The sequence below is a fragment of the Phyllopteryx taeniolatus genome, chromosome 8, assembly GCF_024500385.1.
Source record: "Phyllopteryx taeniolatus isolate TA_2022b chromosome 8, UOR_Ptae_1.2, whole genome shotgun sequence".
Classification (NCBI taxonomy): Eukaryota; Metazoa; Chordata; class Actinopteri; order Syngnathiformes; family Syngnathidae; genus Phyllopteryx; species Phyllopteryx taeniolatus.
The window spans coordinates 31887695-31911002 of record NC_084509.1 but is presented as its reverse complement, the minus strand read 5'-3'; the positions used below and the strand labels follow the sequence as shown (position 1 = coordinate 31911002).

General features: G+C 40.7%; 1 protein-coding gene across 3 annotated transcripts in view; it reads left to right on the top strand.

Annotated features, from left to right (window-relative positions):
- Nucleotides 1–619: 619 nt before the first annotated feature.
- The window catches only part of fndc3a (fibronectin type III domain containing 3A), a 73127-nt gene continuing 50438 nt past the window's right edge, over nt 620–23308 (top strand). Inside the window, exons 1-3 of one of the 3 annotated variants that reach the window (XM_061781776.1) lie at nt 620–857; nt 1083–1254; nt 6316–6459. In XM_061781776.1, coding sequence (XP_061637760.1) covers nt 6349–6459 — 111 coding nt within the window. In that variant the 5' untranslated portion in view covers nt 620–857; nt 1083–1254; nt 6316–6348. Of the gene's footprint in view, nt 858–1082; nt 1255–6315; nt 6460–22137; nt 22356–22563; nt 22706–23308 lie in introns of those variants that run through there. The other 2 variants (XM_061781778.1, XM_061781777.1) reach the window with 2 other exon arrangements.

The following is a 23308-nucleotide window of genomic DNA, read 5'->3' as shown; positions in this document are numbered from 1 at the left end:
ATTAAAGTAATTTTGTTTTATTCTTTGTAAATGCTGTCATCTTATTTGTTTTTGATAATTTACGCGTTGTTCCAATTTATAATGACAACAATGTACTAATTTCTAAATCGTGTACATTATGATGGACTTTACAGCGAAATTGTCATATAATCAATTTACCGTGTAACAGTGTAACAGTTACGCTCCAGCAGGTGGCGCTACCACCAATCTTGAACAGCCATACGGGAACGTAAATAGGATTTCTCTATTTTGTTAGATAAATTATCTCCTATCGTAATGTACCTATTCACAATGCTAGATAGCACTGAAAATGTAAGTACAGAGTTGGACTATTTTTTTTATTTATAATTTGGGCCACTCAATTCCTAGGAAATAGAAACTTAACCGGAACATATTGAATTGATATATATATATATATATATATATATATTGTGCACTTTCTGCATGCAGTTTCTTCAAATGTCAGTTTCGTTCACTCGTCGATTGGGTGGGATTCCCGTTTACGTAAGGGGTTTTTTCCCAACCCAGTTTCAGCCTCCAATCAGTCACTATATTGACACTTGTCACTGTGAAACAATCGACACGTCAACAACAAAAAAATCCTCCCGAGGAAAAGTAGCGTAGAAAACGTCTCAACTGCGTTCTTATCATTAATCGAGATAAGGCACCAGTAACGCTATTTAAAGCGAGCCGCAAAAGCTCAAATTTACTTTCATTATAAATTGAAGCTTCGCCATGATTCGCTGTAGTGCGCATGCGCGGAGACTCGGAGCGTAAGCGATGGCGAAATTCCTGCTTTTTATGCAAGGACGACCAACCTGTGAAGCAAAGTTATCTCGATAGAACTGACCACTTAGGTGAGCCTTGACTCTATTAAACTGTTTTACGGCTCCACTGGAAGCTGTTTGAGGCGAAAGGGAGCGAAAGGAAGGGTGGGAAAAGAAGCTTCGTCTCGCTAACTATTAGCACCGTAGCATCAGGCGGCTAACGTTAGCATGTACCCCATCTCCTCTTTTTTTAGCTTGTTGTTTTGTCGTGGCGAGCTAATACATTGGGAATTGGTGTGCTTTCTTTCTTTTCAGGTGCTGTGGTGGTGGGGGGGAGCTGCTCCTCTTCGCAGCCCGCTGACGTGGACGGCTGAAAGAGAGAGAGAGAGAGAGAGAGAGAGAGAGAAAGGGGGGTGGGGGGAAGCGACAAATTTGAGTGTGGTGCATCGCTTGTAGTCCAAGACCGCCTGACTGACTGACTGATCAAGTGAGTAACATTAGCTGCTCTCTCTTGACATGAGAACGAACACACGTCCCTCATTTGATATTATTCATCGTGTCAAGAAGCATTCGGAAATAAAATGTTAACACGCGGCTTGCACCTGCTAAAGGATCCCGGAGCTAGGATAAACACAGGGTGGTTAGACAGAAGTAGCGCAAAAAAAAAAAAAAGCAGCATGACTTCTGATTATTGCTTTACAAACTGATAGGAAGGGGGGGGGGGGGGGGGAATGACACTATGGCAAGCAAGACAATAAATCTGATATTTTTGAAATGAATGTAATATTATGAGAATAGACTCATACAAGGAAAATAGTCATGTTTTGAGAGAAAAACCTTGGATTAAAACCATATGAGAAAGCAGTAGTATATTGTTAGCCTACTAGAATAATTGTCTAAATCATTTTAAATGTATTTATTAAATCAATAGAAATATCAGTGTCCTTGCTAAAGATTTTTTTTGTTTGTTTTCCAAAAACATTCAAGAATGTCTTCGGCAGGTATGCTACTAGGCTAATGTTTTTTTTTTTGTTTGTTTGTTTTTTAGCTAAAACGTTTTTGGGAGCAAAATTTTTTTTGGGGAGGATTAAAATTGTAATAATATGAGGCTTCTTCTTTGCCAGCTTGCCCTTGAAAAAGAGATGTGTCTCAATTTTGAGTTTATGGTTAAATACAAGTTTTGATTTGATTGATTCAAAGATGTCTATCGCTAGCCTAACAGCATAATTGCGGAGGTCACTTTATCTCTCAGTAAACAAATCAATAGAAGATACCAATTTACTTGATCAAATTTTGTTTTTTTCTTTTCCAAAAATGTTAAAATATGAGATACAGTAGCCAACTACACTATTGGGCTAAAACAATTTTGGAGATTAAAAAGTCATATTTTTGGGGATTAAAATGTTTATATTTATAAAGTTGTACATGTTAGATGAAAAAAAAAAAAAAAAAAAAAGTGTTCTCTCTTCAGGCTAAAAAGTAGTATATTTTTTAGTTTAAAGTAGTAAAATTAAAGTTTAACTAATAAGAGAATGTACTAATATTTTAAACAGTTATTTTGGAAAAAAAAATAATGACATCGGCACACAGTTTGCACCTGCTAAGGATCCCGGAGCTTGTCAATAATAATATGATACCCTTATCTAGAATAAACACTGGGCTTGGCAAGACTAAGTAGTGCAGGAGATGCACTATAGTTGATTATTGGTTAGACGAATGAAACGGGTGGGAGATGAAAGTCGTCTTATTTTTTTAGAAAGAAAAATGTTTTTGGTGTGAAAACTCATCCGCCCCAAGAATATAGTCTGATTTGCAACATTACCAGAATTCTTGCATATTTTCAAGATATAAAGTTGTAGATTTTTATTATTATTATTTTTTAGATTGGTCTTAATATTATGAGAGTATATTTTGGCGATTGCAGTCATAGTATTAGAAGAATAATCTTGTATATTTTCAAGATAAAAAAAAGTTGTACAGTTTTGGAACAATGTGAGCATTAACGCCACTGATTTTTTTAAATGAGTTTTTATTTTGTATTTTTTATTTATTTCCCCCCCACCCCCACCACTAAGATTCTCACGTAAACAGCATGTTGTTGTTTCCTGCCCCTGTTTATATGTAGCAGGTTTTCACTATGAGACTGCACTATGAAACTGTGAGACAGGTGTCACTTGTCTCTGCCAGCTGCAGACAACTGTGACAATATGCATATCAACTTTGATGTTAATCCATTGTTTGACATGTTAGGGCTGGGCTTTTCCTCTTCCAGTTGCTTAGAAGCCAACGTGGGATCAAGTCATACATGTGCAAGTCTCAAGTCTTCACCATCGTCTCATTCACTGTTTTTGAATTTACTTCATTTTAAAACAATAATCATCCCATGTACCGTTTTTAACTTAAATGGACTTCATTTTGGAAAACAATTTATTCCATGTACAGTTTTTAACTTCAATTTTCTTCATTATAGAAACACATACTGTTTTTAACTATGAATTGTTTTAAAACCATTACAATGTTGTTTACTACATTTACACCATTTCAAACCATATTTGCATTTATCATTACAATTATCTATTACCGAAATGAACATTTATTTGGCTTCAGAGTCGATGACTGAACGTCAGCAACTCTAAACTTGGTATCATTTATTTATTTTTCAATTTATTTCAATCTGTCCTGCTCAGCTGATTGGTCTTTCAGAATGGAGGATATGTGTACTTTTTTATGCCGGAGTTTATAGACTGCCTCTGTGGTTATCCGTATTCTGATGCTTGTTAATTGAAAATTTCAGAAGCAGGCAAGAAGAAAGAAGAGAATGTTGAGAGGCTGTTAGCAAGGATTGCCCCATTCATTGACTGCACTCCTATATTTCAGCGACACACTCTACGCTTCACTTTTTAGCCACTGGTACAGATGAAATGGGTACATATGAAATTAGAAATATAGTTACAGTGGCCAGCTGGATATGGCTCGGTACCGAGAAATGTAATTTTTGTTGTGAAAGGTCATGCGATACGACATGGAAGTTTTGATTGGATGGTGAATCTATGATGCGGTTCACCAGCGACTCAAATTTCGAATCACAACAAAAGAAATGGTCGACCACTCCAGAAAACTAGTTGTATAACCCCGCACAATGCCTGTTCGTTCGCAACGTTTGGTGTGCGACAGGCTTTAAAAAGTGGACCTTCATTCAGTTTTGTAAATTCCAGGTTTATTTCCCCCATAAATTCCCGTTAATTCCCATTGAAAGTTTCCCACTTTGAAAACTTGGGGAATTTTGCAACCCGAGTTTGGATTATAAGGGGGTCTTTGAACAAAATTCTCCCCTGTAAAGGGGCCCTCCACCCAAAAGGTTTGAAAGCCCCAGTACAGAGTAAACTCCACATCATCAGCAATGTCAAAATGTGTAAACTGTGGATCCAGGGGAGGTGTCAGTTGTTGTATTGATTTCTGGAATGTTGTGTAACGTCGGCAAGCCCGTGCGCCAGCTGATTGTGGGCGTCGGGGCCAAAGAGCTGCTCTGCAGGCCAAGCGCCCACCCACCCCTCGCACTTCAGTTCGACAGTCGCATTGTAAACGCAGCCGTGTTGTTTCAGCTTAAGGCGGGGAGGGGCTAAAGCTAACAGATAAGCCAGATCACTGCAAGGTTTAGGAGCGCAGGCGTACTGCACTGTAATTAGGTTCAAGGACACATGATACAGCTCTTTCGCGGTCTACTGGCGTGTATTTGAAAAGTTTCACATAATCTGTCCTACACTTAGAGCCTGCTGATTTTTTTTTAGAATGGATCATATTTAATTTCCCATTATTCAATAATTTCACTTCGCTGGGCTTGAGCTGGTGTGTAATTCCTCTGTCGATCATTTGTGTGCGTTTCTTTGAGGTACTTTTCACAGTGTGAAAAATATCTGCTCCATCAATTTGTGTACAGTGCAATAACGGTAGTAGAAATGAGCCACGGAGAGCTCGTGGGTTAACGCTCAACTCCCAACTCCACTTGATTTATATTGGGCTTTCACAAGAGCTGCAGCTGTAAGAAAGCATTGTGCACAAAACAATAATACAATGCCATAACCAAACAAAATCTTCCCCGATCAAAATACACCACAGCGCCCTTCATATTGGCCATTCGCTATTTTTTTTTTTTTTTTGTGTGTGCATTTTGAGGAATTTAAAAAGAAATAATAGAAGTTAAATTGATCCACGGAGAACTAGAGTGGGCTAACAACTGGTCATTTTTAAGTTTAGTGCCCAAATGAATACTGCATTATTCAGATGAAAACTGCTTGAGATTAAGGTTTAGTTCCAATTTTGACATATAGGGGCAGTCCATTATTATGTGACCTATACAGTTTTAAATTAAGTCTTAACCAAACCTTCCCGCACTGGCAATTTTTAAAATATTCTTTCGGATAGTCTCCCCATATAAGTGAGGGAAATAGAAATCTGCTCCTGTTGTCGTGTTATAATCTCAACATGCAGTTTCAAACCATAACGCACTCATAACGTTCTACCTTTTGATCGCAAATGACAAGCATATATGGCAGCTAGCTGGTCCTCAGTAGCAATCGACTTTTTGATAAACAGATGGACTCGAATGCTTCATCGAAGATCGTGGAATTGTTGAAAAAAAGTTAGTCAATGCCGTTTTGACTAAGTCTTATCAAGCCATGGAATGGGAACAAAAACAGGAAGTAGAAACGGGCAATGCTTCAAGTAACTTAACACCTACAACGCTCGATGTTCACAAATAAGCATATAGCAGCTAACCAGTGTACGGCTAGCGCAAGAAGCTAACATAGCGGCCCATATCTTCACTCCGACGCAAATGCTTGAGTGACAGAAAATCAAAAAGTGAAAAGCGAGGATCCTGTCACTGCCAGATAGGAACAAAAGGGACAACTATTGTCACAATAGCAAAATTCTAACTTGGATACTATACCTGTACAAAGTACCTCGATACCGATACTGAAAAGATACCATGGCAAAAACCTAAATTATCAATCATGGAAACATAGAAGGCATAACATGCAACTTCAAATTCCCTTTTTTAAAATTTTTTTTTTTTTAATTTGAGATTTAATTGAATTCATATTATATACATTCCCTTTTGATAAATAAAAGAAAAAACTGACAGCATTTCCGCTGTTAAGCACAGATAAAATGGTTGTCAACTGTTGAGATTTGAAGCCTTGTATAAAATGTAAAAATTGCTTCACAGAAGTTGTCAAAAGTGTAGATGTGTAAAAACCAGTGCATCGATTTATTTATTTTTTCCCTCTATGATTTGAGGTTTGAACTGTTTACAATAGCCTCAGTGGAAAGAAAAACTATGCTAAGTATTGTTCAGTATCTGTCGAACTGCACACAGCCACTCTGGAAGAAAAACTGTTCTAAGACTAAAGATATGGTATCTTACAGTTTTTGACGGCAAGTTAGCGCTGTACCTTTTTTTAGTGTGGGTACAGTATGCAACCCTACACGTGACATGTATGCTGCCATAAATTAACCCAAATTAAAAAACTCTTGTCTTTTTTTGCAGGAGAGCCTCTCTAGTGGTGTGAATGAGTAAAACATGGCAGACCACACCCCGCCTCTGGAGTCCGGCCAGCTTCTCAGCCCTGAACTCCCCATCCTGGCGTCACCACCGCCCCCAGCTATGGTCAACGGGGAAGGCCCGCAGCAGGTAGGCTCACGATACTTCTACCCCTGTCATTGTCATGTATGAACACATGAACAGGCAGTTATCATCCGTCTCAAGCGACTGTCCCCCCGCCCCACAACGGACATCATGTTTTGTCCCCCAGCAAAGTGATAACACAATATCAGAGAGAGAGGAACAAGGTCTGCTTTCTTATCCTGGCACTAAAACTAAAGATTATGTCGCTGCTGTCAGGTGGAATCCTTGTATTTCCATCACTTTCAGGAAACCAAAAAAAGTCATGTTTGTTGAGCCAATAACATTGCATCGTCAAAGAGAGGATTGGTTTCGGTTGGTTATTAATTTGTAAAATGTGTGTGTGTGTGTATATATATATATATATATATATATATATATATATATATATATATATATACACACACACACACACACACACAATAACAGACCCGCGTGAGGACTGACCAATAGTATCGATTTGTGAATAAATAGGAAATACAGTAGTCCAAAATTGGATATGGGAGACTTCCAAACAGCAGTGACAATATGAGGTTATAATTAACATGGAATACATTTTAAAATTACAAATGCATTTGTTTTTATTTTCACACCTTTTTTCTGGTTTTTGTATGCAATCTGAAATGCCCTAAGGTGCCACAAGATGGTGCCACAAGATGGTGCCAAAGGCCAGGCCAGTAGTAATTGCAGTCATAGATGTTTTAGTGATCCATCTCGATTGAGAGGCTCTATCTAACATTGTATGTTGGGAAGGAGGTCATTTTAGCCTCGGCTGTTATTGGAAGTTAGTGCGAGACTGCGCACATAAAGGCTTCGGTCTGTGTAAGACAAGCAGCTCCTCTCGCTTCGACATAGTTCCTTGGCACCTATAGTCCACAAGATGGTGCCAAAGCACACTTTTATATTAGACAGGACTTAGGCCTGACCACTAAAACAATAAATATGCAAGAATAGAGGTTAGGTCCCAAAAACTGGTGTTGACGTCATGTAGTTATCCGATAGCTGCATACCACGTGGCTGTTTGAAAGTCCATATAATCTATATAGTCTTTTTTTCCCTATGTCTGCCAATTGTGCGGGATCTCTGCATAAAAGAAGCCTGTTTGAAGTACTGAGTTTATCCGTAGAAGTGGATGACGCATTCAGCCATTAATTGGGGCACGGTGTCTTTTAGAGCAGAGGCCACCATTTGAGATGCGTCAATTTGCAGAATGTACGCACAAAACTGTTATTACAAAATGAGTCTGCTGTGTGGGTAGTATTAGGATGCATTAGGGTGTGAATTCTCATTTTTAAATTAACTGTCTTCTATTCAACTTAGATGAAGGGTATGAGCTGTCACACAAGTCTGATATTGGAGACAAATCATCATATCATGTACTCACTAATCAGATGAGAGCTGCACAGTTTATCATCATCATGTGAAACCTGATGTGCTTGGCCAATTCTTTCAGATGCTAAAAACATGGATATTACTCATAGTCACTCCAGAAACACCTCACCCGCATTTGATGATGAATTTCTTGAGAGGCAGATGTGCGTTTGTTAGCAGGTGCTGCTCCCTGAATAGGTATTGTGTATTACAGCAATGATTTGAGGTTGGTATAAGTGATATTGAGTGGTGTTGATGTGACGGCTGTCAATTTTGACTGCTTTGAGTTATGTGCCTTCCCGAATAGTGCGGCGCTCGCACTCTCGCTCCCCCCGCTGTCTTTTTCCATCGTTTCTTTCGTCTTGTGCAATTTGTCCAGATAAGACTTGCTAATATTAGCCATGGCCCACCTGACTTTCCAGCCATCCTGTCATTTTCCACTGGGGGGGTTGTCATCCTGTGCCTCGCGGAATTTGCTTGCCTTTTTGAAGGCAAAAAATAAGCGGTTGCCCGATGACCTGCGCACGTCACACATCTGTGTGCTTAGTGTTTTATGCCAGCCAGCAAAAAGGAAAAAAAAAAAACCATGGCTCTACCTTCCCGCTTGACGTCAGCGCCGCACCTCCTGTTTGGGCCAATTTGAGCCGCTGCGTGTGCATGACTGCTGAAGTGCACTGAAATGTGTTCTCATGTGGCATAATAACACGTACTGTATCTGATAGCAGGGCTCTGTTTGTCTTAACGCGCACAGTCACCTCCCTTAGCTGTGTCAATACTTCAATCTGCAGTTGACCTTGTGATAAAACACCATGTAACATATTTCCACAAATAGTGGCCTGGGAGATTTTAATTTAATCACTGGCAGTTATTTAGAATGATATTAAGAGAATAGCAGAGGGATAGGGACAGAGCCCTGCGGCAAATTGCCCAAAAACGTAAATAATGATGTCATTGATTGGCTCCGCAAAAGACATTTCATCTGCGTCGCCATCGTGTACAGTATATTTGAATTCAAAAGCTAGTTTATTTTTAGCCTTGTCGCGTGTGTTTTGACAGTACTGTAAATATCTGACCGCCAATAACTTTATTTATTTATTTTTTTTAAACTTGTCGGACAACATGTAATGCCTGGATCAAACTCCAAGACAAATTTGGTCTTTCACGATTGCACTATATCAGACTACTGCAATAAAATCTTGTATTCCGATGCCACCGCATCCCGTCTTTTACGATAACTGGGCTTCATCTTGTCATCTCAAACGCGACGGGATACACTCGTTACCATGGTAACAACAACAACAACAATGGATCGCGCCGCGTGTATTACAAGAACAAAATGGAGAAAAATGTGTGGTGGTGGTCACCGGTGCTCAGGAGATTACGTTCATTTAAGGATTGCTTGAGGTATGTTCACGTGCTTTTAATACGATACGGCTCGCAAGCAGGCAACAAAACGTTATGTAGCCTAGCAAGCTAGTGCTAGCACTAACGGTTGTACGTAAATATGCCATCGTTCTGTCGAATCATGCTCTAAAGTTTCAGTAATTTAATGACAATAAATTAATTTAATTACAGTAAGTTAGCACCCGTTATTTCTGTCATGTTGTAATGTTGGTTTGACCTGACTAGAGAATACCTTTGAAGATACTCAGTATACAGTACACAAGTATATACAGTAAATGAACAAGTCATTGAAATAGACACATTGCTCCACCTTGTGATCGGATCAGTGATCGGTTATTGGTTTTTTAAACTCGCTGATCGGCCCCAAAAATCCCGATCGAGTAAAGCCTGAACATAATACCACATTTAGCTTTTAAATATTTTAAACTTGTGCTTTGATGAAAACAGAGTTCAGCGCTGTACTATTTGCAAATTACCTTTGTTTTATCAAAAGTCCCATTGAGTTGACGTTTGAAGCAAAATTTCCCGCTGAGCACACCAGTCGGAGTCTCCTCACTTAGCAGCATTTCAGATATATGCAGTTAAGGTAAGCGTTTTGTGTGGTCAAAATAAATTGTGATTAATACATGATGCATATATGATTCATGCGAAATTTGTTGGTGATTAATCATAAGTTAACGCTTTTACTTTGACAGCCCTAATTGATATACAAGCAAATTGAGTTACGAGCTTGGTCACGGAATAAATGAAATTTGTAAATCAAGGTACCACTGGATTAATAGTTTAAAACTTAAATATAGTAAAAATACACTGAAGAAAATTAGAATAGGGAACGGCGAATATGCAGGGGATTGTCTGGATAATCTGTGTGAAAGGAGCTAGTCACTTCTGGAATTGTTCCACTTATTGTTGTCCATCCATCCATTTTCTCAGCCGCTTATCCCCACATGGGTCGGGGGAGTGCTGGAGCCTATCCCAGTTATCATCGGGCAGGAGGCGGGGTACGCCCTGAACTGGTTGCCAGCCAATCGCAGGGTGCACATAAACAAACTACCATTTGCACTCACATTCACACCTACGGGCAATTTAGAGACTTCGATTAACCTACCGTGCATGTTTTTGGGATGTGGGAGGACACCGCAGTGCCCGGAGAAAACCCACGCAGGCACGGGGAGAACATGCAAACTTCACACAGGCGGATCCCCGGTTCTCAGAACTGTGAGGCAGACGCTTTAATCAGTCGTGCACCATGCCGCCCTTATTGCTGACTCCGAATAAATTAATATAAGGGAACACTCCTACGGCAAATGCTGCTCTTTTAGTGAGAAACCGAGTTAAAACGGTCATAATCACTGTTACTAACCCATTTTTATTTCCTGTTGGCCAAAGGGAGGCATCTGTTTCAGGGATTAATTGGGCGAGGTGCCACTATTTGAGGAAATCCAGTAAAACCCAACTTAATCAATTTATAATGGCCGTCACGTTCTGTGTTTTGGGATATTTCCACCCAAGTTCTTAGGCGTGTACATATCGTGGTGGCTGGACCTCGTGGAGGGTTTTGGTCCTGACAAAGCAAGGCAGGGCTGCCGTGACACTGAAAATCAGTGATGACTGACCCCCCCCCTCCTCTCCCTGACCTTTTACTTTGACAAGCTGCAAGGACACTTCCTTTCTCCCCCCGTCTAGTCTGGACTGCTGGGTATTCACGCTCGACTGGAGCAGTTATTGTGAGTCAGAGATGAAGCCGCTGTCGTGGGGTCATTACCTGAGATGATGACTTTTTAGAGATCACTTTGTTTACAGCATGATTCACTGCTTCTGTCCATTAACTGTACCCTCCATCCCCATCAAGTTCTTTCTGCAGTTACTAGTTAGTGGCAACAGTTGAATCTGTCTGTAAATTTTGAAACCTACCTAATGGCTCGTGGACTTGGTTGCTTTTATGTAGTATATGTTGTGCAGTTTTCAACCATTGTGCTTACAGCTTCTCATGAGACTTGATGCATAAATGCCGCCATTCCATTTATGCTTGTATTATTATATCGCACCTTGGATTCCTCGTTGTACATGTTATGTGCCTAAAACACAAGTTAAAAGACACTTTAATTTGAACTACACTTTACACCGATGTGATCGGTATCGGCCGATATTCAGCGTTTTATGCCGATCGGCTTTAATGTTATAATTCGCCCATCTGATCGATGACGTCATTGATCGGCTCCGCAAAAGACATTTACTCCGCATCGCCGTCGTGCATATATTTGAATCCCAAGCCTAGTTTATTTTTAGCCTTGTCTCGTGTATTTTGGCGTAGTACTGTAAATATCTGACGGCCAATAGTTATTTAAAAAATAAATGAATGTCGTCTGTGCGGGACAGACGGCACGTCTCAGACAGACACCACCTAATTCGTGGATCAGACTACAAGACAAATTTGCTCTTTCACGATTGCACTATGTCAGACTACGGCAATCAAATCTTGTATTCCGATACCACCGCATCCCGTTTTTTCACCATCATTGGGCTTTATCTTGTCAACTCAAATGCGACACTCGTTACCGTGGCGACAACTACAAGAGTGGATCGCGCCGACTGCATTATAAGAACAAAAGGGGGGGGAAATGTGCGTTGGTGGTCGGCGGTGCTCGGGAGAGGGCGTTCGTTTAAGGCTTGCTTGGGGTACGTTCCCGTACTTACAATACGATACGGCTCGCAAGCAGGCAACAAAACGTTATGAAGCCTGACTGATTAGAATCCACGATCTGACTAGAGCAGTGATTTCCATCCTTTATGGAGCCAAGGAACATATTTTACAATTGAAAAACAAAAATGCCACAAAAGGTGGATACATTAATTACTGTATGTACTTCCTGCCATCTATGCCTCACTGGCATTATTTATTGTAATATAATTGTTTGAGCAATTAAAGTACATAAGTATATACAGTAAATGAACAGGTCTTTTAAATAGACACATTGCTCCATCTTGTGATCTTTTATCGTTTTTTTTAAACTCGCTGATCGGCACCAAAAATCCTGATTGTGTCAAGCCTAATTTGAACTACAGATTGTATAAGTACACTACCCTTCAGAAATTTGAGGTTTACTTAATGTACTTATTTTTAAAAGAAAAGCCCTTTTTTGACCATATTAACAATGTCTAATCTAGGGCAGCGGGTATAGAATATTTTGAGTTATCCCACCATTCGAGTAATGGGATAAAAATACATTTTGCATTATTAAACTACAAAATACCCATTAGAGGTGCAAGTTTTATTATTGCCCACTTTGGGTCGTGTGCTCTCGTTCCACACTGTAATATCTGTGACTTGACGTGTTTGGCTTTAAAAGGTGTGGCCTGGCCTGGCCTGGCCTGGTGAGTGTCGTGGGAGTGAGTGAGTGAGTGAGTGAGTGAGTGAATGAATAAGCGTGTCGAGTTTTTGACCTGCTCACTGTTAGCCAGGCTGTACTGTTGAGTGTTTGGGCTTCATTTGTGGCTGTCGCAGCTTGTGTATGTATGCGCTTCTCACTTATTTTGTTACCATTTGTTTGGTGAAGCAATTGAAAGTTTACCGGCGGCTCTTTCTTTCCCTGACCATTTGCGGGGGCATTACAGTACAATATAACTTGGCTTCGTAGGTTCTATGAAATGAGTTATTTAGATCTGATTTGCAGTAGACACATTGCACTTGATCTTCATTTTTAAGTGTGAAATGATCCCAAACTTTGGACATTGCTTTCCTCCTGGCTCACACCTGTTTTTATCACAAATCCATCAAACTTTGACACCGTGTTCCAAACGTTTTGCAATTCGGCATCGTCCGAAATGGCTGCTTCTAACCAAAATGGCCTCTATCCTGTTCATTTTTGTGTGGCCTGTTATGATAAACCTGCTCACCCAATTTCATGTCTATTAGTGAAACTGGTGTTGGGGGCTATTTTGTTCTTCTTCTTTTCTTTCCATGGTGCACTACTGAGAGATTTGTGGGGGCTCATAATGGGCAAAATGCCAGACTTCCTTTGTCTCTGGTAGAAATGAGCTCTTGACCTTTGCGCTGTTAACTTTTTGTTCCCAAGGTTACTACACGGCTTGGACATGCACTGATGCTTAATGAAATAGTCATACTTTTGTTTGCTCAGCTGGAGTCACAAAACTTTGGGTAATTAATACGAAGAGGTTGATACATTGAATAGGCATTGCGTGCGGGTTTGAATGGGTGGTCTGATTTGTGGCTAGCGGCCCTGCGTGGACTCATTTTACCGCAATTGAGTGAGACCTCTCTCTGAACTCTGTCATCTTTGCTGCTACAGACAGACAAGAGGAGACAAGGTGCGTGTGTGCTTGATAAGCTGCAAAAATGCCATCAAGTGTATTGTGTATTCATTTGTCAATGTTTCTTTGCGAGAGTGAGAGGGTGAAAGTATGTGAGTGTGTGTGTGTTTGAGTGAGAGAGTGTGAGTCAGCATGTTAGGGTGCATGTGTGTGTGTGTGTGCGTGCGTGAGACCACTATTTGTCACCTTTTTTGAGGAGGTGGGTAGAGTGTGACTCAGCAGTGTTTTTTTGGACACTCCCTTTTCTCAGAGAGAGAGAGAGCGAGAGAGAGAGAGAGAGACTAGTGACATTTTCCTCATCACTTTCTGGATCGGAAAAGCCCATAGACACAAATGTCAAACCAAACCACAGTGATGAAGGAGAAACAAATCTGAAGAATAATATTTTCACTCGTTTTGATTTCATTTTTATATATGGTCACATGCAACAGTCAAAATGGCTGTGAATGTTTTTGTCACAAACTACTGATGATCCTATCCAGATGTAAGGCGGCAGGTGCATTATATTATTCTTCGGTGTAATCATAAAAGTGCAGTTCAGATTAATCCTCACATTTTTATTGGAAATGTGATCCAGGCCTTCAAAACCATCAACTATACAGGTCATTATGTTGTTGTTGTTCATTTCTTCAGTACACCAAAAATGTCAATGTGACTAATAATTAGACATCTTTCCCTTTTGCTCCCCTTGTGATGCTGTCATTTTACATAAAGAAAAAAGAATTCTGTAGTATATTCATAATTGACAATCTTTAATCCCCCTTTTTATGGCTCTTGTTTTTGTATCTGTTTACCCTCAACATGCACTGCTTGCCTGCCTCACACACACACATCCACAAGCTCTATTCCAATTTTATCATGTACATTTTTTTTTTTTTTTTTTTTAGTAGTAGTAGTTTGTTACAGTACTGTATTCACCATAAATCGTAATGCTATTAAAAATGTTCATACTCCTTTTCACCATACAAATTTTACAATATACCTTTTATACATTATGATACATTGTGTTTTTGACATTAATAGGTTTGTTTGTGGCATAACAGGAGGGTAAAGAAAATGGAAAAAAATAACTGTCATGCAAGTGTGGAAACGCATTGTTTTTTTTGAGTCCCTGGTAAACCTGAACTCTCTAGTCTTACACTATTACCCTTGAAAATAAATTTCTTACAAATTATTGAAGTTTGGAAAAAAAAAAATGGGGCAAAGACTGAAATTTCCACTAATAACCCAAGCTAAACTTGGCTCCTCCTTGACAACTATTTTAAATAACTATTTGTCTCTCAGTCAACATGTATCACATCAGCAATACTTCCTTGACACCAATTACTACTTTGCTATTATTTTGGGATTTGGCACCCTCTTGTGGCATCTTATGACATTACAGAAAAAGCACAAAACATGAACTGTGAATTTTTAAAGCACAGAAAATAACATAAAGCAAAGAGGAGAATTCGTAAATCGCAAATGGGTGCCACTGTACTTTGAGCACGTTGTTAGTAACACGCTTATTTTGCCCAATGGTGCTACATTAACCCGGTGATTTGCCCTCCGACAATGACACAGACACTGCTTGACGTCCTCTCTCTCATTGATGGGAGCATCTCCTCCGCAGTTTGTTGCTAATATCTTTAATCTAGGGCTTTATAGCAGATTTTGGAAAGATTCCTTCTTTCCTATTACGCTATTGCATATGTGACGTTTCCCAGGGATGATGAAATGGCCTTGAATCATCATCGACACACACGTAAGACTGTCGCTGGTTGCTCCCGACCGAGACTGGCAGGATTGTAGCTTTAGAGAGAGAGGTACAAAACAGGGATAGCACTGAGCGACATGGAGCAACGTGAACTGGCGAGCGTCCATAGCAATGGCACAACAAATCCGGAGAAGCAAGATATTAGCTATCCGTGGCCTTATGTAAGAGAATTGCTTGATGTTGTCGGCTACTTGAATGATTGGTGGCGAATGCGTTGTTTTGCCAGCCTGAAAAACACCAACTTCTGACATTTGAAAATCTCTTATCTGTAAAAACACATACAGGTAAGGTGTACTTTTTTCAGTTATCGTTTGCTAATTTATTATAATGGCAATATGTTGCTTTCATGAAATAAAAGCCTGAGCGCTAGTTTTCGGTTTAGAAATTTTACAAGTTATATAAATAGGGGGAAAATACAAATTTTACTTTTAACATTTGTACTTAATTCTATTTCACTTTTTTACTTTTGTGTTAGTAAAAGAGTCGATGCAGTGCTTCAGCATTTTTTGTTGTTTTTATCTGTACTTCTACTTGGAGATGCACCAGATGCCCCAAATATGTCTTGTAAATTTCACACACTGCAAAGTGTTTTTAAAAAGCCTACCAAATTTGAACAAATAAAAATAAAAAATAAAAAAATTTTTTTTTTAAAAAATCACCCTGTAAAATAAGGCTCTGAAATCATGAAAAATAAGTCCCGCTCTCGAGCTGCAGGACTGTGTGGGCGTGTCCGCTAAAGGTGCGCCCGCTATGTGCTCAAGCGTCTGTAGTCAGCTCTAAGCAGGGCACGTCCCGCTGGAATGTGATTGGCTGGTTGCAAAGACGAGACTGTCAAGACTTAAATGAGCAGGTTCTTTGAAGGTAATGAGGAGAGCCAGGCCTTCTTTTTTTTTTTTTTTATCATCCCCTTCTCCTCTGAGCGGAGCACTTGCACACACAAATGGTGGCACTGTGGAGGAAGTCAGACGAGAGAGACGAGCGCTGCTAATAAATACTTGAGAAAATGAGCGAGAGCGGCAGGAAAAGTAGAAAAATCTAGGCTCACTTCAATTTTATTGACAAAACAAAGGTGAGGAAAAATATTAACGAAAATGCCAGTCTGTTCAAGGCCTGTCGCACACTGCGCGATGCTGTCAAACCTGATCGCATAAAAAGGAGAGTTGCCGACGCAACCCCGCATATTGAACGATTGGATATAAGCACGCCCTGAACAGCGACCCTGTATAGGCGTTCGATGCTGTATATACAGTATATTGTACCTCATCACATTTATTAAACCATAAAAAGATTAAAAGTTAAAAAAGAAGCGTTGCTAAAGAGAGAGGACGTGACCAAGAATTAAAGCGAGAGTGTGGATATTTTAAAGGAGTCTCGCTGGTTTCCCTCATTTGAACGTGCCCAACGATGTACGTACCGGTCGCGTTCATGTTGGTCACAAGCTTCGCTTTTTCCTCTACAGGCACGTTAGACATTATGAAGTATTTTAAAAACACTATTTGATGCTTTATATACTGTATTTATATAGCTTGAAGAAGGCGGCTTTTTGGTGTCTTACGCGCTTATACTTTTGTGCATTTTGATTGGCTGAAAGCTGCAACATTGCGCCGGCGTGCGCTGGCGATTTTGCATTTTGAATCACGGCAAAACCAGTGGAAGGACTGCTCAGCCATTCATGAAACCACTTGCCAAACCACGCACACTGTGTGACAATTTGGTCGGGTTCGGCCGTGCTGCTTGGTGTGCGGCAACTGTTGCTAACTTGCTGCTGTGCAATGCAGCAACGTCAGGCCCTTCTGAGCGACTCTTCTCCAAAACAGGCTAGATCATTTCCAGACTGATGTAAGAAAGTGAATCAGCTCCTCAAAGCTGAGGCACTTGGTATTTCTCACTGTCAATCTTAACGATAGATGAGTTATCTGGATGCTGATTTTATTTTTTTTTCCTCCCCTCTTTCTCTTCTCTCTCTCTTGGTTGTACATTTTTAAAAAATATTTTCTTGTTGTGCGTTTTATAGTGAATGTTTTTTTTTTTTTCAGTTTCAGTCAAATTTGATTAGTAGAATAAAGTTAAAAGCCTAAAATAGTTAAGTGAAAGTTTTTTTTTATTGTTATTATTGTGTGTGTGTATATTTTTTCTAGCATTATGTACATCAAGGATCATTAACATGTTGCCCACTGGCACCACGTAGCTCCCAAGGACCACATGAGTTGCCCGTGGGTCTGTTATTAAAAACATCTCACCAGTGATGAGACATTGACTTACTAAAAATCTAATTTTATTTAAAATTTATATGGAACATATTAAAGGTCTATGGGACTTTTGGGGCTATTTAGACCTCTATAGAGGAACGCTCTAACATGGACTTAGTGTCAATTTCATTTAAAAAGAAAAGAAAAAAAAAAAACACCTTTTGTTTTGTCGTACGAGTGCCCCTCTGTTTGACCCACTTTTGTATCCATTTTGTCCATATATGGCTAAGACTGCCCCCGTTCCTCTGATTGGTTGCCTTCGTGTAGAAGACCCACTTGTGAGCGCGCGCGTGTTTGTTAATGTTGACAGCGCTGCGAGTGGAAAGGGAAGGCGGAGTGACGTAGGTGAGCTCGAGAAATTCCAATGGCCTGATTTCAGGCCTTTTGGCAGCAAAACGTCTGGAACTCAGGAATGCTTGGACCATTTTAATCCATATTTCACGTTTACTGAGGCACCATGGAGCCAATATTACACCCCAAATGCTAGAAAAAGTTGGTTTGGCAAAATAGGGGACCTTTAAGGTACCATATAGTCTATACTTTGTTTTAAAAAAAAATATATATATAGTGTTCGATGGGGAAAAAAAGTTAATTTACCAAAATTTTAGAAAAATAGTAATTTCAATACCATGATATTTTTACTCCATTATCGCCAGTTAGAATCTTATACCAGCCCATGCCTAATGCGGTGGGACAAATTTATCCATTTTAAAGTTATTGAAACAAGAAAACAATAATAATGAATCATTTTACGGTATGAGACTCTGAAGGGTAATCAATCAGTGATGGAGTTGATAATGAAATACAAACAATGTGTATTGGGAATATTTTTAGTTTATGGCACTTTGAACAAAAATGTCCCCAGGTCTGATTTACGCTGGAAGTTATTGCTGCATGGTTTCTTCAAAGTATTGAAAAAAACAAGAATTAAGACAGAATCAGAATATTCTTGAAAAAATATACTTCAAAAGTCAGTCAGTGAGATGTCAAGCTCAAGCAAGTTAATATTACCAAGCAATTACTCAAGACAATACACTTATTATACATTACACCAGGCCTTAGGGCACCCGAACAATATCTATCACCCGAAAATGCACCGAGTTTTGCAAACAAATGCGTCCTGGTAAAACTGCATATATTTTAGAAGTTTCAAATGTCTGACTTCCCGCATGGACCTCTGGCATCAAGCCCCCATCCCACCCAAAAAAAAAAGTACACTTCTCAAAAGTTTGGAAAACAAAAAAAACGAGCACCTGACAGTAGTTTCACCGATTGGCATGAAATTGGACATGTCTATCAAAACAGTACGTATGCAAATGTCTCAAGAGCATATGCTTGAAATTGAAGAGGAAGTTGGCCATTTTGGTTTGAAGCAGCCATTTTAGGGCAAATTCCCATTTCATATTTCGACAAACTCCTACTAAGGAATTTTCCCAAATCAGAATCAGAATCATCTTTATTTGCCAAGTATGTCCAAAACACACAAGGAATTTGTCTCCGGTAGTTGGAGCCGCTCTAGTACAACAAGAGACAGTCATTTTACAGAACACTTTGGAGACTTAAAGACATTGACAAAAAACAAAAAACAATTGTGCAAAAAGATGCAGAGTCCTCTAGCACTTCGAGCAGTTCGAATGGCTAATATCGCAATAGTCCGGTGCAATGAGCATTGTGCAAAGGGCGCCGAGACTTCAAGGAGTGGATGCGGTTTAAAGTGACGAGTAGTGCGATCATCTGGGACAATGTTGGTTGTGCAAATGTGCAGCAGGTTTACCAGATGGAAGGGGAATGCTAAATTTCAAAGCTCGTTTGTCTATGCCATCTAATGTGGGTGGGGCTTGGGTCAAACTTTTGATGATCCTGAACACCACTACCCTAAAACTCCCTTGATGGAAAATTGGAAAAAGGTTTGCCCCAGAGAGCAGTGTCACCTATCTACAGGAAATTGGGTGGAAAGGTCAAGCATAACAGGACTCTCAAAAAAAGTCCCAAGGACCCATGCTCGAAATTGAACAGGAAGTCGTCCATTTGGTTTGATGCAGCCATTTTGAGGCAACTTCCGGGGTGCATACTTTGAAGAAAATTTCCTAGTAGGAATCTCTCGATGAGCCCCCAATCAGAAGCAAGTTTACACAACAGATGAGCAATGCTAAATTGCTGCTGCTGTTGTTTTTAAGCACATCGCGTCAAAATGTAATGCTCATTTCAAGGATTCACTATGAAAAACAGGGATGCTAGGAACCGTCATCATCGCTGCTTGCATCTTTAATTCAATTTCGATTGGCAAGTCAACCAGCGTCACGGAGTTCACGATTCATCATGTTCGACATTTGGAGCTTCCACACTGTTGTTCCAAAGAGTCATCGTTCATCTGCTTTAATGCATGCTTTCCTCCGTTCTCTGCTCCCCTAAGATAATTATAACAGTCTGAAATTGAGAGCAGGAAGCGAGCGCTGATCAGTGCTCAGCCATCTGTGTGAGCAGTAACCTTTGCAGTTTCTCTCTGCACTATTTCAGTCTGTCAAATTCAGACAACTGTGCTCACTTCCAAAATGGCTCCATAATTACTGTGCAGAGACACTTGAAAGTATCCTCGCTAAAAGCATAAAATCTTCGTCGTTCAAGACACATTTTTTTTTTTTTTATCAGAATCATCTTTATTTGCCAAGTATGTCCAAAAAACACACAAGGAATTTGTCTCCGGTAGTCGGAGCCGCTCTAGTACGACAACAGACAATTACAATTTACAGAACACTTTGGAGACAAAGACAAAAAAAACAGTCACTGAGCAGTAAAGGGTTGCTAGTTATCTGGTAATGGCCGGTACATTTTTTATTTTATTTATTTATTTATTTTTTTGGACGATTGTGCAAAAAGATGCAGAGTCCTCTAGCACTTCGAGCAGTTCGAATGACTAATATCGCAATAGTCCGGTGCAATGAGCATTGTGCAAAGGGCGCCGAGACTTCAAGGAGTGGATGCGGTTTAAAGTGACGAGTAGTGCGATCGTCTGGGGCAAGGTTGGTTGTGGTTATCTGGTTTAAGGGGGTGCTCACTGATCCACTTGGGCTCCTCCTTGGCTTGTGGTAGCAGAACAGGTTTGCAATTCGATAGGTGGAACTCTTCCCTCATGTTCAAATGTAACCACATATTAATGCATCGCCGCTCACAAAATTAATTACGCTTCCTTTTCACCCCTTAAAGTCATCTGATGCCATAAGCTCATTGTGCTTGGATGTTCCTCCTCGATGCAGCGGGGCAGCTATTTTGGTTTAATTCCTTTAAATCCGGCTTTGAATACTTCACACGGAGTGAAATAAACAGCAGGATTTCTATTAGATTTATGTGAATGAGCCACTCGCGGGGCCAGCAGCATGTGTGCATGTGTCAACTTGGCACAGGCTACTCCTCGCTGTCGCTTTAAGGAATGATGCGTTCAGCATGAATGAGGGCAGATGTTATAGCATCAGTAGCTACACAGAAGCTCGCTTTAATGTGACACGGTACACGTGCTGTCTCGTTGAACTCCCAGCACATCAACCTCCAAAGTCGGTCACTGCGTTCCGTGATGCTGGGTTGACTTCCAAGTAGGTTGAATTCCAAAACAGTTTTCCCCATTGGAAATGATTTAACAAGAAACTATCTGTCGCTGTCCATAAAAAACTTGTTTTAAGTGACAAAAAAAAAAAAAAAAAAAAAGCTAACTTACTGGTTTTCAGTTGATATTTATAGCCTAGAAGTGTTGTTCATATTGATTGTACTCGCAACTTTAAAGACTGTGTATATTAGTGATAGACTGGTTTAAGCCCAGTGCACACCAAGCAATGCGGCCAAGCCTGACTGAACTGTCGTGCAGCGTGCCGGGTTCAGCAATTAGTTTTCATGAGTGGGCGACAGTCCGCCACCGATTTAACTGGGATAGGCTCCAGCACGCCCGCGCCCCTACAGAGAATTAGCGGTACAGAAAATGGTTGGATATTTTTGGGTAAAATTTACTATTTTGCATATACATTAAACATTTTGTTTATTTTATTAATCAGTTCTTTTTTTTTATAACTGACTAAATTGTAAATAATGCAGTAAAAAAAATTGTTTTTGTTTTACTTTTTTTGGGCCGTTCGAGGTTGAGGGGCGAGCGCACGAGGGAGGGAGGGAGGGAGCCAGCATAGTCGTGTATATGTCAGCCTCAGAAGCTACGCATCTCCTTCACGCTGTCGCCGTCAGTTGTGATTTATTTATTTTTTTCTTTCTTTAAAAAGGTAGCAGAACAAAGGACTCCCTGTGTTGTTACAGTCTGCCGACTCAGCCAACGGCGCGCAATTGAAATGAACCCCATTAGTGGGCACAGCGGGCTGCGAGTGTGCTGGCATGCTAGCGGAGGCAGGGCATCTTCACAGAGTTAATCCAGCCTCCCTTTTCCTCCTCCCAGACGAGCTGATAAGGTTTCCCAGCCATTGTCTGAGGGTGCGCCGTGGACGGTTGCTTATTTGTTAAAGGGGGGGGGGGGGGGGGGGGGGGTTGCTGTGGATACGGATGACAGGGAGGCAGGAGCCAGACTGAGGCGCAAGGACTAAGCGAATGTGAAATTTACGCCACTCCTACCGTGAAAGCCAAACCCTCCTTCCCTCCTAAACCGCCGCTCGCTGCCTCCTGGATGTTGTGCTGGAGGGAGCCGGTGTAAGTGGCACCAGGATCGGCCCCGGCTAGGGGACTCCGGAGCACCTTCCCCTCCAACCCACTTGACTGCGCCAAAAAAGCAACGCCTGGATGAGGAAAAAGCAATGCGGGCGACAGTAAGTAGCAGCTTTTTTTGTAAATGTCACAGTAGGTTTCCTTGGGCCGACACCACCTGACTGTGATGCGCCTGCCCACTTTGACTCAATTAGACCTCCCCGAGCCACTCGCCCACCTCCCTTTAAGCACCCCCGCCTCCTTGCTGACGTATGGGTGTGTGTGAACCTACGAGACGGCGTGTGTGTGTGTGTGGCAGTCAGAGCTTTTTTCCCATCGCTGCCGAGCACATGAATGGGAAACAGTGTTGGCGATGGAGGTGCTGATGATTCCTGAGCGGCACGAGAGCCACAGTCAGAGCCCCGTACTGGGGGACTGTCGGTTTTATAACAGCGTCTTCCACAAGAGTGAGGTAACAAAAAAAGCTTCCTACGTTCGCTTCAGGAGTTTCAAAGTGGAGAGAATGACGACCCAGGGAGAGTTAATGAATGATATTTTGAGTTTAAAAATGATTTATTTCTCTGTGGCACCATTTGTCTGCGCCAGGGGTGGCACTGAACACATTTGAAGCTTGTGTCGTCTTTCAGGTCACTAGTGGTATAGTGGTTTGCTGTTCTGACGGTGTTATTGTGCGAGTGGTTGTATGTGTCCTGTGATTGATTGGCAAACAATCAAGGGAAGAGTCTTCCTTTTTCCCAAAGTCAACTGGGATAGGCTCCAGGTACATATTCATATTCATTACCCATTCGCAAATTCACCTATTCTCATTATTTTGGGTAACAGATCTACCGTTATTCACTGAAAAACTCATTTAATTGGCAGTTTCTGTGCGTTCTTTTGGATCGCACCTAAACCCTCGATAATGGTGTCAAGGAATTACGTTGAACTGACACAACTTGCCTGTTCCTTTGAAATATTTGTATTTCGCAGAGGGGCTAAGTTTTGCCCGGTTTGCTATCGGAAGTTCCAGAAAGTCTTGACCACATGTTTTTTCGCTGCTGAAATGAAATCCTCT